This window comes from Numida meleagris, chromosome 8, assembly GCF_002078875.1.
Source record: "Numida meleagris isolate 19003 breed g44 Domestic line chromosome 8, NumMel1.0, whole genome shotgun sequence".
Taxonomy (NCBI): domain Eukaryota; kingdom Metazoa; phylum Chordata; class Aves; order Galliformes; family Numididae; genus Numida; species Numida meleagris.
The window spans coordinates 2,851,029-2,866,232 of record NC_034416.1 but is presented as its reverse complement, the minus strand read 5'-3'; the positions used below and the strand labels follow the sequence as shown (position 1 = coordinate 2,866,232).

The 15,204-nt window shown below is 45.8% G+C and overlaps 1 protein-coding gene and 1 long non-coding RNA gene across 7 annotated transcripts in view; one reads left to right on the top strand and one right to left on the bottom strand.

Moving 5' to 3' along the window:
* The window catches only part of HTR2C (5-hydroxytryptamine receptor 2C), a 71,301-nt gene continuing 57,766 nt past the window's right edge, over positions 1,670 to 15,204 (bottom strand). For 2 of the 3 annotated variants that reach the window (XM_021406111.1, XM_021406112.1), the window contains 2 exons: positions 12,988 to 13,188; positions 1,670 to 2,883 (listed from right to left, as the gene is read on the bottom strand). In XM_021406111.1, coding sequence (XP_021261786.1) covers positions 2,057 to 2,883; positions 12,988 to 13,188 — 1,028 coding nt within the window. In that variant the 3' untranslated portion in view covers positions 1,670 to 2,056. The remainder of the gene's footprint in view (positions 2,884 to 12,987; positions 13,189 to 15,204) is intronic. The other variant, XM_021406113.1, reaches the window with a different exon arrangement.
* LOC110403174 overlaps positions 14,668 to 15,204 on the top strand; it is a 6,231-nt gene continuing 5,694 nt past the window's right edge. For 2 of the 4 annotated variants that reach the window (XR_002441546.1, XR_002441543.1), the window contains exon 1: positions 14,668 to 14,841. This is a non-coding gene — a long non-coding RNA (uncharacterized LOC110403174). The other 2 variants (XR_002441545.1, XR_002441544.1) reach the window with 2 other exon arrangements.

Here is a 15,204-nt window from a genome sequence, read left to right as displayed (position 1 = left end):
TCCTGTGGGTTACAGACATTTTTGGACAGGCAGGTGCATTCCCAAGCATTCAACCAGCACCAGGATCAGCAGACCAGCATACACACTGTGCTCCTTGCTCAGATACCTCACCTGCCTGCATGGAAGTAGTACAGATTTTGCACAGGAGGAAATAAAGGACAAGAGAGGGCCACCAGCTACACTGATCCGAGCTAGAAGCAAACCAGCAGCAGATGCAACCTCTGTGTCACGTTCCACTTGTGCCCTCAGCCAGGTTGTTGCTGTGCAAAGCAAAACAACAGCACTACATTGCACCAGTGCACTTCCAGAACTTCGTGTTTCTCCTTCATGTGAGTTTTGGAGGGATGACCACAGCGAGCTCAGAGTGCAAGCAGTTCACATCAGTAAAATGCAGCTTATCCATGCCTCGTGTAAGTTTTGTTCCGAGGAATGTCATGGCCAGAGGCTGTTAGTGGTGCTAAATACATTCGTGTTAGATGGATGACTGCAGCGTTTGTGTATCAGCTAATTAAGATGTAAAAACATTAAGGGTGACATCTGGCATCACACAGCCCTCTGCACAAGGGGCATCACCCGGAGGCACTGTGCCAGAAGGACGTGGTGGTGCCTTTCAGGGTTTGTCTACACAGGCACACAGAGGGAAATTAATTCAAATTACTTATGGTGTGAATTAAAAGCAGATTACTTCAATTGCATTAAAACACGATGTGGATGTTTTCATTAAGATACAAGTGGCTTTAACATGATATAGGATAATTTACTTTGGGAGTGAAATGGAGTAAATCAAACTGAACAGATAATCCAGATTAATTTTCCACGTAGACGTGTTCCAGGTCATAATTCCTTGTCTGCTTCCTTCCTGGCCCTGGTCATAGTTTGTTCTTGAACCTATAGTAAACGGTTCAAGTCACACACCCTGTCCAGCCCCGCACACCCCTCCCTAGACTGGGGAGAAGAGGGATCCTTGTTTATGCTTCTCTCCCGAGCATCCTTTGGGGAGGAGCATCCCACACCCCACAGCCTCCCCCCGACCTGTGCCACGAGCACAGCACATTCTGCTCTACATCCAATGCACTTTTTTTATCCCCAACATAACAGACCCCCGACTTTGGAAAAATAAACACAAATGCAAAACAAGCTAAAGGCTAAAGAGGTGAGGGGGTGGAGAAGGTGAGCTCTCACAGAGCCAGGTCAACCAATGACCTGATCACCCAAGTGGTCTCTGAAGGCAGTGCCACCCATGCTGAGCACTCCTTCCCCCCTCCCGGAGCAGATGGTTTTCTACAAGAACGGGGGGAGGGAGGGGATTTTATAAATCTGATACTCTCCACTTCTTAAAATGGTTAAAGCAGACAACAAGTTGGCTCTCCTTCTCATGCTCTTTCTCCAAGTGTGCAAGCAATCCCAGCCAGGATCCCAAAACCACACCAGAAATGCATTCCCAACCTAGGATCAAACTGGTGAATGGAGAGGAAGCAGCAGGATGGTCCCTGGAAGTGACATATTGCCCCAGGATGCAAGCAAGCCACGAGCCTTACCACAACACATCTGTCCAGCTGCCTACAGCTCTCGTGCTGTCTCTGCCAGGTTTCTGTACACTCTTTACACAGCACAAATAGGGGTGAGGATTTAAAGTATATATTTACTGTCAACTTGAAAAAGAAAGTTATACTGACCAAGTCTAATAGCATGTATTTGATATATAACTATTAACGTGCCATTCTGGACTCCAGCAAATGCCACCTGAGATAAATATTCAGCGTTTTTGTTCATGCACTGGAAGAAGAATTCAAACATTTTGTCCATGACATATGCAAAGTAACTAGTTCTGATCTAGTATTAACAGTAAATATAGAACCTTAAACTTCACTGCAGTATATTAATATATATGGTTTTAAGTACTGGACTGGAAAGACAAATCTTTTTTTTTTTTTTCCTTAAAAAAAATCTTTGTTCAGAATGCAGTATTTACAACGTCCTTTGACCAACGCTTACATTTTTATACAATACATTTTGGCCACAGACAGACCGTAGCCGCAGGCTGTGTGAGCCGCCTTTACACGCAGCTCACTCTTTCGCTTACAACATTACAGCTGTTTATGGAGAGCTCTGAAGTCCCTGGTTGCATTTCAAGGCCCTCCTCAGCTTCATCTAGTTCCATGCTGTTGAATTCATTGCCATTTCGATAACTAGTTAAAGTCAGGTCTTTCCCGTATAAAGCTGTCGAAGCAACATTCAGACACTGATTCTGTCGCAGTGCTGATTTTTTGCTGGTCTTGTATTGGCAGCGGATATAACTGGAGAAAGCCCTGCGGTAGGTTTTATTGAAGAGTGTGTATACGAGGGGATTAACCCCCGAGCAAACATACCCCACCCAAACAAACACGTCGAGGAGTTCGCTCAAGAGGTCTTTATCGCAGGCTTCCTTGCAAAGGACGGACATGACGTTGGTGATGAAAAACGGGCACCACATGATGAGAAACAAAAAGAAGACGATGCCCAGGACCTTGGAGGCTCTTCGCTCATTGTTGATGGACTGCATAGTTCCTTTCCGAAAAAGCACTGCCTCCTTACCCACGGGAGAGTTCAAATGCGATGCCCCTTCGTGATTGTGAAGCATTGAAATGTGCTCTGTGTTGTTCTTGAGGCAGTTCACGCTGCTCCTCCTCTGCTTGGGCACCTCTCCGCACATGAACACTGTGGCCTGTCTCTGCAGCACCTGGACGGTCAGGCAGTACGTGATCACCATGATGATGAGAGGGATGAAGAACGCCATGAAAGACCCAATGAGGACAAAGTTCTCATCATTGAGGACGCAGGTCCCATTTATGAACACTCGGGAGTCATCCTGCAAACCAATGACTGGAATGGGCATAGATATCCCTAGAAGAACAAGAATGAAAAAGAGACAGTTATCAGGACAGACAGGGCTCCAAAGAGGGAGCACAGAAGATGTGTACCCTGCGTGCATTGAGCCCACTGCCCAAAGCTGTCTGAAAGAGAAGTTATTACTTGCACGTGGAAGGTAAAGCCTCATGTAACAACACTCCATAGAGTGCAGCTCCAGGACACCAGCACCCTTCACTGGGAACAATTACAACTTCACTGTGCTCCACAGGAACACAGCAAAACCAACACAACTGCTCTGCCAAGCGCTTTTTCTAGTCTGAAGTGTGACTTGTTGGTGCAGAAAAGACTCTCCTTCCAGTGCTGCGTTACAGCTGGCTGCCACTGTGGGGCCTTTTGAGATCACAGGCACAGAGTAGGTATTAGTGAATGTTACGACAGAAAATGGTCAAAATGCGAAAGAATGAAGAATTAGAAGCAAGATCGTTTAAGACATTAAAATAATCCTGATACAGAAATGGCCACTTTTACCATGGCAACATGGACATCTTGAAGAAAAGCTCCTGGCTTTCTGGATCCTTATCAACTACTGTGGTGCAAGCAGAGAGCGATCCCTGCAAGCTCTGCCTGCCCAGGCATTATCTACAAGCAGTGTGAAACTGATAAGTACCATAAGCAATCCTACTTCAATCCCTACAGAAGGCAATTATGCAGTCAAATGAAAAGGCTGCGGCACGCATCAGCCCAGTTCTCATCCCTGTATCCTGATTGAATAAAGGGCTGAAAGCTGGAGCTGCAGACATCACGAGGGTAGGAAAGTTGTAATCAAAATGGTAATTGGATTGACACGGCAGTCCGAAATCAGAACTCCAGCCACAGACCTTCTGGCTGAAAGGAAGGAAACTTTAAATTAAATTATTCTTAATTAAACAATTATACTAACAACTGATCATAGCTCGCAGCTACTCCCAGACATCGAGAAGACTAATAAGCCTCAGGAACCACCACACTTGCCGAGGCAGTTTCTCTTGTAATCTGGTCATGAACTTAATGGTAGGCAAATGAGATAAGAGCACCGTGGATTCTTGTCTTTCTTCAGCATCGCCCAGCACAGCTGGTTTGTCCAGGATTTCAGGATATCAGGCAGCCCTGGGGCAGCAGCAGGAGTCCTGCCTGGAGGGTCTCTGCAGACAGCTGTGTCCATGCTGCTGAGCTGTTCGGCATGTGGGACCTCAGTCCCACACCAGAACAGTCTTGAAGCCTTCCATGGAGATCTGCCTACACACAGCCCAAAGCAACAGCTACATGTTTTGGAATATCATTGTCTATGTGCACATCAGAAGAGACACGGTGGGCCAGATCTAGCTAGACCACTGTGGTTCACTCAGCCCTGCCTTGTGTCTTTGGCAATCACCAGATGTTCAGGGGAATGGTACAAAACAGAGCAGCACTTGGCATTACAGAGTAGAAAATTCCACGGCCAAAGTAGTAGACAAACTTTCTTTTTTTAAAATAAGCTTTGAGAGATCTGCCTTCTGCGAACTCTTGATCGCATTTGTACCTTCACGATGTGTAGTGGCAATCAGCTCCACAACTTCTCTGCTTGCTATGTGAGCAAATGATGGCTGTCTCATTTTAAACTTGCGGCCAATAATTTCCCTTCACTCCCCACTGTTTCTCTTCTGCGAGAAACGGTGAAAATCACTCTCTGGTCACCTTTTCCACCTCCTCAGTGGTTTTATAGACCTATATCATCTCTACCTTCCAACACCTTTTTCAGAAGTGAAGAATGCTTTCCTATTACTCTCTCCTCACGCCATACTCATTTTATGCCTTTGATTATTTTTCCATTTCTTGACAGATCCCTTTCCGTCCTTTCAAAGGAGCAGCAGAATGGCTCTCGTTCCCCATTGTTTCCCCCACAGCTCCTGCCTGGCCGTGGGCTCTCCTTCTGCCCACATATCTGTAGGGCTGGCCATGCTCTTCCTTCTCCCCAGCAACAACCGATGCTGAGGCCACCGTTGTGCCTGGACGGCTTTTTTTGGATAGCTGTGAACAGCACATGTCTTAGAGCTAATCCTCTGGGAGTCGGAATTTCTGAAGAGAGAGAGTAACATGCTAAAGATATTAGGCAGGGCATTTTTCCCATTCCAGCTAAGTGTTTTCCAAGATTCTGAAGAATACATCTGCAATCTGTCATTACCATATAATTACCATTTGCCAGTAAGTTAGTGAAGGAATTTCTTCTCGAAAAGTAATGAATATAAAAGCCTCCTGTGATTATAGCACGCGCTCCTTTAGCCCAAGTGATAATTCCACTACTGTTTATCAGGTTCCCCTTGGCAAGGTAATTGCTTCCTCTCTAATATATCTTTTAACTTGCCTGTGCCAAGTCTGTGACTGAAATAACCTTCAGCCCATCACATCACTGACACGTTATTGTTAAATACATCTTTCTAATGCTTTGGCTCCATCAAATACCAGACATCCCCAAAGCGGTGGGAGTTGGACCAAACAGCCTTAGCACAAAGAAGAAATCTGATTTAAACCAGTGACATTAAGCTGGGATTGTATTTACATGGGTAGCTTTATACTTTAGAGTCTTGTAAAACACATATCCCTTGAAACAAACCACAGAAAGGAACAGAGGCTTATTCATGAAGTATTCATCGCGGAATTTAGGGTTATTGCTTTCACCAAAAGAAATGAGATGAGGTTTCAAGACATCCTCATGGTCACACACATAAAGCACATTCAAGAAGAATAATCTAGCCTGGAATATGATGAATATATACAAGCCAAGAGTGCTGATGCAGTCTAAATCTCTTTGTGAGTGTGAGATTCCCCAGCGCTGACCACAGGGAACAAGGAGGTAGCTGCTGCAATGGGAAAATGCTGGCCACCTCTTTCATAACAAAGTGGGATTCAAAATTGAGAAAGCACAGAAAAGAAAGAGCACCAGTTCTTTGCTTGCTCCTTCCTCTTATCCAGGAAAACCCTGTTACTAAACAGCAGGAGAAGGAAAGATGCCCTTGAAGGAGCTTGCCAACATGTATTCATTCAGCTGCCAGCTGTCCTACAGCACTGCTGATGAACAGGCAGCATTGGTCTCATCTCAAATGCCTCATGCTTCTCCTTTGCAGCTCGTTTCGTTACAGCAGGTATGTGTTTTAATCCAAACTTCATGAAGTGAATTCTTTAATATGGACCTTATCACTGATCCAACCCACAATCTATCCCCAATGGGAGCTGAGTCTGTTGGGCAACGGGAGCAACTCTACCCCCTCAGCATAGAGAAGCGAAGGGCTGTGGGTCTCAGATGCCCCAGAGAGGCTTCCTATGGTGGGAGGGTTCCTGCAGCATCGCAGCTGCCACAATCCCGAATCCACAAACCTCTCCCTGCAGCCACAGCCCAAAGCCTGACCTTGATTTTAATAGCTTACCCTGATCACTGTGTGCTGCGTATGCCAGTAAGCATCCCGGTGGCATCTGAACAAGGGTATTCAGGAATCCCTGCCTTATTTCAATTCAGCTGTTGAAATGAGCACAGAGAAAGCCTTCAACTCCTCTTGACTCAAATGACCCACAGTATTAACATTGTGGTTGTTCACAGTTCAAGAACCAAGATCATCGGCTCAGAGGACAGCCAACCTTGCTCCACCAGCACAGGGGCTGAGCCGACCACCACGCAGTGTCAGTGCTGCTCAGCTCTGAGCCCCAAGGCAGAATGCTCCCCAAACCTCAGCCTTGCTCCAAGCTGGCACACTCCTCACCTTCCTTACAACTGTTCTACCATTGCTGCTTCTTGTCATCTTCAGAGCTGTTCTCAAGCCAGCAGAGCGGCTCATCAAACAGGGCCAAGATAATGCCGTGGACTCAGAGTAACAGATGCTCTTCACAGATTCCCAATTAATAAAACAAAACCCAGATGATTACAAATATGGCTTTGTAAAACGTTTCCCAGCTTGCTCCAGAAAAAGCCAGGTAAAAAGTCCAAATGTGCAACCGACAGTCACAAAACGTAGGAGTAAAGGAAAAACAATAGCGTGTTTGTGTTTAATACCTTGTTTTCTTCCATGAAAGCCTATGAGTCTGATAGAGATTACTGGAAAGGTGGAGTTTTTAAAGGTTTTTTTTCCACTAAGAAAGGAAATAGTTCTCATTCTGTTTCACAACATTCTTGTACAAGAAGAGATTTGATTTCCTTCAGGGACAACAACCTCAATAAAGGAAACATGAGCCTGCATGCATGTTTACTTTGTCTTTCCACGTGTGGGATTCTCACCGTTGAACTCAAGAGGGGTCATGTTTTGCTGCTGGTACCTGGGGGTGCCTGGGAGCCCTTCTGGTGTCGGCACTGGATCCAAAGTCTGCTGTGACCGATGGCGAGGGCTCTGCTAACACAGGTGGGCTTTGGGCCTCACCGTCACCTTCTTGGCATTTGGACACGACGAAAAGATGAAACAGAGAGAAAGATGTGTGCCAGGCATAGAGCCTACAGCTGCCACAAAAGCTGCCTGTGCTGCAAAGGCAAGAGCACTGCTGTCCACGCTAAACGCTGTGTGTTTGAATCCATTTCTTTGCCCTCACACTATTAGTAGGTTGACCTGAATGTTAGCAGCTGCTGTAACTATGCATTAGTATTAAGGAACTGACTCTCCAAAGACTCTCATAAAAGAGAAAACTAAAACAATTCTGTTTGGTTTCTTAACAGAGGTGCCCTGCAAAATGCCTGCAGATTTCCCTACTAATAACTAACAGACAGTGAGAAGAACAAACCCCAGCAGACAGCAGCCTCTTGACTTGCATTAAGGAAGAAAAGGCACTGGTTTCAGGAAGCGAGCTCTTCAGCAGCAAATTGAAGGATGTCATCTTTTGAAGCATTGAAAAACATAAAAATTCCATATTCCCCATATGTCAGCAGACTAATTGCAGTGCATTTCATGTGCTAATGCAGTAACAACGCACCTTCAGGGATGGAATAGGTCTGGTTTTATCTAAGTGTTCTAACAGAACAACGGTGCCAGCCCTGTGTTGGTTTAAAGGCAAAGATAAAAGAGGGCAGAACTTTGAAGGATCTCCCTGCCTGCAATGAGCACAACTGCAAACAGAGGAATGCAATTACTGCCTGTGCCTGAGCAAGCTGCTGACCTTTACTTAAACCTTGTGAGAGCACAGAACAACCCAAGCCCAGAAGGAAAACTAGCAAATGCCAGCAGAAGACGAAAGAAATAAACGATTTTCCCACCTGCCCTTCTATTTTGCTAAATTGCTTCTCTTGCTTTGCTTGTTTCCTAAAATCACACAGCGATGCCTGACCTCATGCCCAGAAGCAGCAACCTCAGATAGGAGACAGCAGTATGTTCCTTGCCCCCAGGAATGGATCAGCTGGGATGGTCAGTGCATCTTCTGCACAAAGCACAGATTGTCACCACCTGCTGCTCTCCACGGTAAAATATTTCACTGACGTTTGATGACAAAATCAAACTAATTTCAGCACCCACGACAGAAATGCCAAGGGAGTTCCCTTCCTACAAACTCAGCTTTTCAACTGCTATGGCCTTCATCACCCTGGTAACTCCTGCTGATGTGCCAGAGAGATCAATGCTCCTTTGGGAATCAAGCTACAGAAGCTCAGGCAGAAGAATGGCTTTAGAGAAAACAACCTTGTAGGCAATTTAAACAGAGGGGAAACCAAGGCAGAAGAAGCCTTAGTGCCGTATTCTAAACCATAAAGCAAGGTGATAACCAAGGGATAAGCCACAATCAGAGCCAGCCTGCTTGGCAGTAAAGGTCTCAGCAAAATCCTAGGAGCTCAGTTAGACCCTCCATTGGTTGCCTCCCACATCAGCAGTGTTTTGGCCAACTTTTCCATGAAACGTGTCCAAAGCTTTGTTTCCTAACCAGGGCCTGAAGTCTGCAAACAAACACGTGGGTGTGCGCTCCCATTCCCAAGAACAGCTGAATGAATCGCTCCCAGCAGCCTCATCCATCATCTCCATGCAATATCTGCCCTTGGCCTGTAAGAAAAATACAACTCCTTTTAACATCGGCAAAGCCTCTCTGACTATGTTCCATCAGTGAGACGGAGAGGCTCAGGTGGGAGCTGAAGGCCCTGTAAGGACATCATTAGGATGACATGCATGGACGAGGCTGCACAGCCTGCATAAGGGAGGAACAGTCAGGGCAGAAGCAGAACACTGTTAGACAAATGATCACTTTGTCTGAGATAGGTATTTACTGATCCTTGCAGCACAGATCTTTCAGGCTTCTATAAACAAATCTCCTCAATAGAGCAGTGAAGTGGTATGAAAGTTAAATGGGGACGCAGAGTTACATTTTAGAATGGAGTGGTTTATGATATACACGAACCCAGGATATCCACTTGAAATCAAAACTATATCGGAGAAGAATGAAAAGGAAGAAGTCCAGTTCTAACAAAAATCACATCATTTCATACCATAGCAGAGCAGCACCTTTTGTCTTTTCTTTTTTCCTATGGAGCTGGACGTCCTTCCTGATAAGAAAAGCAATCACGGGAGGTCTGCACGTAGCAGTGATGCAAAGAGCACCTTCCCACACCACCAAAGTTCATTTATTTGTATTTCCAAAGCAAACCAGGGGAGGTTCAAGTTGGATATTAGGAAAAATTTCTTCACAGAAAGAGTGGTCAGGTTCTGGCACAGGCTGCCCTGGGAGTGGTGGGGTCACCGTCCCTGCAGGTGTTCAAGAAACGTTTAGATGTGGTACTGAGGGACATGGTTTAGTGGGGAAATATTGGTGGTAGGTGGATGGTTGGACTGGATGATCTTACAAGTCTTTTCCAACCACGGTTATTCTATGACTCTGTTTTTTTTTTTTTTTTTTTGGATGTTATTTTAATACTTTTTCCTGTATCATGAGGTGTGCATGTAGGGTCTGACTGCCTCATCACTCCTGCTGAGAAGTGCACGGACATCTCCTCTCTCTCTCTTTAATCTAATAGGAAAAATGGTCCAAGGTCACCTGCCTCAGAGCAGGAAAAGGGAATCCGGTACACATTTTAGTGTAAACCTTTCCACCTGCAACAGTGCAAAGCCTGAAGCCAGGAAACATCCCAATTCTGCCAGCAAGCTCACCGCCATAATTTATTTTCGTTTTCAATTGCGTGGCTATTTCCTTCGCCTACGTTTCTACCTGCAGCTCCTGCAGAGCACTATCTGTCACAGAAGCCCTGTTCACCAGGCGCTCTGCCCAGTGCCCCATAGCACCCACTTTTCTGCACCCAGACACAGAACGTCGCTTGGGTTCTGTTTGCTCAGACACAGGGCAGCTGACTGTGACGCACTTTAGATGTAGAACAAAGAGGACATTGGAACAGATCCACTTGCAAAGCAATTGCCAACAGACGGGAGGACCTCTTGTTCCTCTGCTTAAAAACCCAGTCATGAGTGTCGGCCTGTGCAACCTGCCAAATTCATAGCTCAATGATCAAAGAATCTCTATCATAGATTTTGCTGCCAGCATTAACATCTCAGGAAAATGGAATGCAAAACTCCTATTTGCAGAGAGATGACATGCTTTTTCCTTCTGATTTTAAATTCTGATTAAGGAGCAGAATTCAGGATTCTTTACTTGGGATCTATTTAAAAGCTTCTTTGTTCCAATGGAAGCAGGGTTTGGGAAATACAAACTGACTGGCCTGCACTTCATTCTACTTTGGATTTGTTACTTGATTTTGTGCAGTAATGCACAGATAGTTTTGTGATATTGAACGGGGGTGAATTTGCTCAACCCATTTCATCCTCCTGAGAATGGTGTGAGGCCTTAATAAGTGACAGGTGGGGAGGAACTGGAGGATAACAACCTTAGGTGGGTTCTGCTCTTTCCTTTCATGTTCAGTTGATTCCTTTGTCTGTCACAGTTCTGCATTGGTTTATGAAGTAAAAATAGTATTGCTAAATAAGCTAGAGACGTACCAAGAGTGCTTTTCTTTCCCCATTAATGCAACCTCATAGAGAAAGCCAGAGTAGATGGATAAATGCTATCACATGTATTGGGGAGAGCAGAAAACCAACAGCATTTTGGTGCCCTGCTGCTCCACACCCTGAACAGAATTATTGATTCTGCCTTTATCTTCAAAAAAAAGGCATGCAAGCAAAGACTTCGATGGGTCAGCAAAAAGGGATGAGCAAAACATCACCAAAACCCAGACAGTGCACACATCCACTGAGAGACTGCTCGCAGCTTCTTCCTAAAGGCCTTTGGATGCTGGGGATTAAAGGCAGCACCCAGCATCTCACTGATGGCTGAGAAGCCATGTGTCTGCCAAAGAAAAGTGCCCTTCCACCTCCCTTCCAAGCTCTTTTCACATCCAATTGTGAATGCAGACTGTTCAACATCACACAAGACTTCTGGGCAGGCATGAAGCATTCCAACTCCACAACAGAACAAAGTCACCTTACCTGTCCCGGTTCAGGTACTTTTGCCCTCAGAAAACAGTAGAGCTCACAGTGCTCCTAATTTCCATCATCCTGAGCCATTCCCCACTCAGTAACCCCAGGCAGAAGCAGCCCTACAACTGCTTTCCACCCATTTGCACAGGCCCCAGAGCTGTGTGCTAGTCTGCTTACTCATTGAACTAGACACGAAGTACTCCTCGTCTGATTTCATTTGGACCCATCATCCCAATCACAACTCAGCCCTCAAAGTGCTTATGCAGGCGTCCACGTTCAGCAGCAAGCTTATCCAAGGAGACATCTGCAACACGCAGGCAAAAACGTGCAAGTTCGCTCCAGCAGTGTGAGCAGAATGGTTCTGTCCCTGCGATTTTGCAACACGCTGCTTGATGCTGCTGACAGATGAACAGGGCCCTGCTGGCTGCCGCCTGCTCTCTTGGAGTCCCAGTGCAAAGCGCTGCATGGGCTCAGAGCTGGCTCTGCCCAGGGCTCCTGCACAGGAGGCTGTCCGCATGCACACGCTCATGCACTGAATTCAGCACCTTTCTTTGCTATCCCAGAATGAACTGATTAAATCCAATGCAATTTCACTATGGATTGTGTTACCTAGAGGATCCATAGCAGGCTTGTACCACATGAAAATGTGTTTCTAACACGTTCTTGTTATACACGTGAAAAGAGAAGGTGCATTTCCTCTCATTTTTTGCTTGTTTCCATCAGCTTTTTCCTTGACAAGCTTCTTCAGAAGCAGACCCTGCAGCACCCAGACATCAAGGATCACACTACAACTGGACAGCAAAAACCAGGAGAAGTTCAAGCACCCATAACATTATTTTCCTTAAAATACCACTCAGGAAGTGACAACCGCTTTAAGAAAGAAAGGGTAAACATTAAATATTTCTCAGGCTGCTTTTTATTCGAGCAAAAAGAGGCAATGCAACAGAAGGAAGAGGTCATCCAACCTTCCTGACCTTGCCCCAAATGTCTCCTTTATAAACCGCAGGGAAATAATTCTGCCCCAAGCGTTTTTCTTCACGTAATAAAAAACACTACCATCCTCTTGCTATCGTTTTTCCTTTTCTTGCCTGTTTTACTGCTGCTTTATTTACCACTTTTTTTTTTTTTTTTATCAAGGTAACACGAAATTGTCATCTTTTATGCCTGCTCCTCATTCGCTATGACTTCGAACTCTCTAGCTCAGCCCCAGCAACAATCTGGCTGTGGCGGAATGTAATCCAGGCTATAAAGCCTGCACTGGAGACAATAAATACCTGGCTGTTAGCTGCCTTCAGATCCACACTGCCTTACTTAAACTGCAAGAAGTTTAACTGCAGCAACAGCAGCATAGACCTCATTAGAGTTGGCCGGGTTTTACGTTCTTTGCTAATGCTACTTCCTGCTTTGTTCGCACTGCAGTGTTATCATCCCATTCGTCTGCGTTACCGTTGTTATTGGCATATTGATATGCACACAACAGCAACGCTTCCGCATGGGAAGTGGTGGGATTCTGGAAAATGACCACTTACTTTTGGCACCGACCAACCGCAACGAAAGATTTCTGTTTCCCAGTCATCGTTTGTTATATTCAGTCATGCAGGCCAGGTAGATTAATTTGAGTACCCCCTTAAAAATCCGAAACGAAAATCGGAGGAAGACTGTTATTCATTAAGACACAGTTAAGATCGTGAGCCGCATTGCTTACCTATGGATATGGTCCAAACTGCAGCAATTTTCATAATAGCCTTGGTGCGGGAATTGAAGCGGCTGTGCTCAATGGGATTGCGTATTGCTACATACCGATCAAGAGAGATGGCACAGAGATGCATTATAGATGCAGTTGAAAAGAGCACATCTAGGGAAATCCATATAGGGCACAACTGTTTAGGCAAAGGCCAAGCATAATCTGAAACATAGAGAGAAAAGAAATGAAAGGAAAAAAAGAAAAGGAAATAATTTGGGAAGCTAGGCCATCATTTCTAAGAGCTTTCGGATATTTTCACTCTGCGGTACCAGAAAGGGGCACGTGCACGAGGAGTGGACAAGGAAACCTCTCTGGGGGCAGCCCCCAGCTCTGGGTGTTCCACAAACCCACAGCCACTTCCACACACCTGCTTTCCAGGACTCGCTCTGGCAATAGCTGAACACAAAGGGACATTAATTTGGCAACGCCTCGAGGCGGCCGTTCCCGTTACCATCCTCTTTTTCACCTTTCCCCAGACCTTTCACACATGTTCCATTTAATTGTAATTGATTAATCACAGGTTTTTTGTGTTTTTTTTTTTATGGATTACATAGTGCTGGGTGATACTAGCTTTAATCAGATCCATTCTACTCCTTAGTTTCTGCCTCCCCAGGAGACAGGTAGCCAACAGCTCTCCTACAGACAGTCCAACCACCAGCCAACGTTCACTGCTCCTCTTAAACATTCTCCCCGGCTGGTTTCCCTTAAAACCAGAGCGATCCTTGCTGCCTCACAGAGCAGCTGGGATCGAGTGGCTGAAGTTTAAAAATTGCTTTGGGGGTAGGACTGAGCGGTGCTGTTTGGAGGAACAAGCAGACCAGCAAACACAGAGGACTGACAGCCACGTCCGACAGCAGCTGGCGCGCAGCTGATTTGGGCGCCTGCGTTTGTGCATCAGTTTACTCAGGGCTGAAGGGCGGCTTGAGAATAAAAGTGACCCAGAGAGATTCTCAGGGGGCACCGCTATTTCAATTAGAGCTCGGAGAAAATTGATTTTTGGATGATACTCCCGTGTGCTAATGCCCAGAATGGGTTGCGTGAGATCAGCGGCGCGTCCTTGCCAAGCGCTGGGCTTCGAACACACACAGCAAAATGAATCCACAGTATCTACAGCAGCTGGAAACATGAGAGATTTCATAGTAGTTGCATAATGAGGTATTCTTGTATCTTCATTCAGAACACAGATATCTAAAGCAATCTCAAAGTCTACCCCGAGGACCAGCGACGTCACTCTGCAGAATCAATGTTACAGTAAGAAAGCTGCCGCTCCATGTTACCAATCTCAAATGAAAGAGGGAAATATTAGGCTCAGAAAGCATATTTTGAAACAAATGATTCAAAGAAAGACCCACATTACCTTCATGCAAAAACACAAGGTGAACGGAACCAGAGGAAACGTCCTGATGAAGCCCATGAACACTTCCCAAGAAGCAGAGCAGAACAGCTCAAATGCATGAGCTCGCTTTAGCACTGGGAAATCCACAGAACTGCTGAGTAACTCACAGAACCCACAGCAGAAGAGCTCAGGCCTAGGGAGATACACCTATTTTTCCAGCAAGTCCGCACCACCCCTGCTAGAGGGACTGACACTGGATGGATATGAAAGCAGAGAGCATTTAGGAGATCCTTACCAAAGGAAACTAAGTGCTGTGCAGCTGGAGCCTCTCTACTTCAAAAAGCACCTCTGCTCTAAAGAGAGCTGAGCTTGGTTAAATTATGACTTCATAAAGCTACGATCGAATTCCAAGCCTCCTGCTCTCTGCTGCAATAGTTTAGGACATCATTGCCATTAACCTGCAATTTTCAGAACTTTAGGTAAGCACATGCCTGAGTTGCTGTTTTATCAGTGATGTCCTTTGAATTCCAGTTGTGCTCCCTGTCAGCAACAGGAGGCTCTCGGGCTGACGCTGCTGCTGCGCTTCAATGAGTGCTCCAGAGAAGAGCAAGCCTCATCTCCTGCAGGTGGTAGAGGTGCTCCTGTACAGCCCTGGGGTTTTGCTGCCAGCCCAGCCTAAAACACACTCAGCCACACTTTCCCCCTTGCTGCTTTTACATCTGAGTTGAAGAAAAGCACTGGGGAATACGCTGTGATGGATGGAGCGGTCCTGGGGGAACACACGTGGGGCGACCGTGGGGATGGGATGGGATGGGATGGGATGGGATGGGATGGGATGGGAT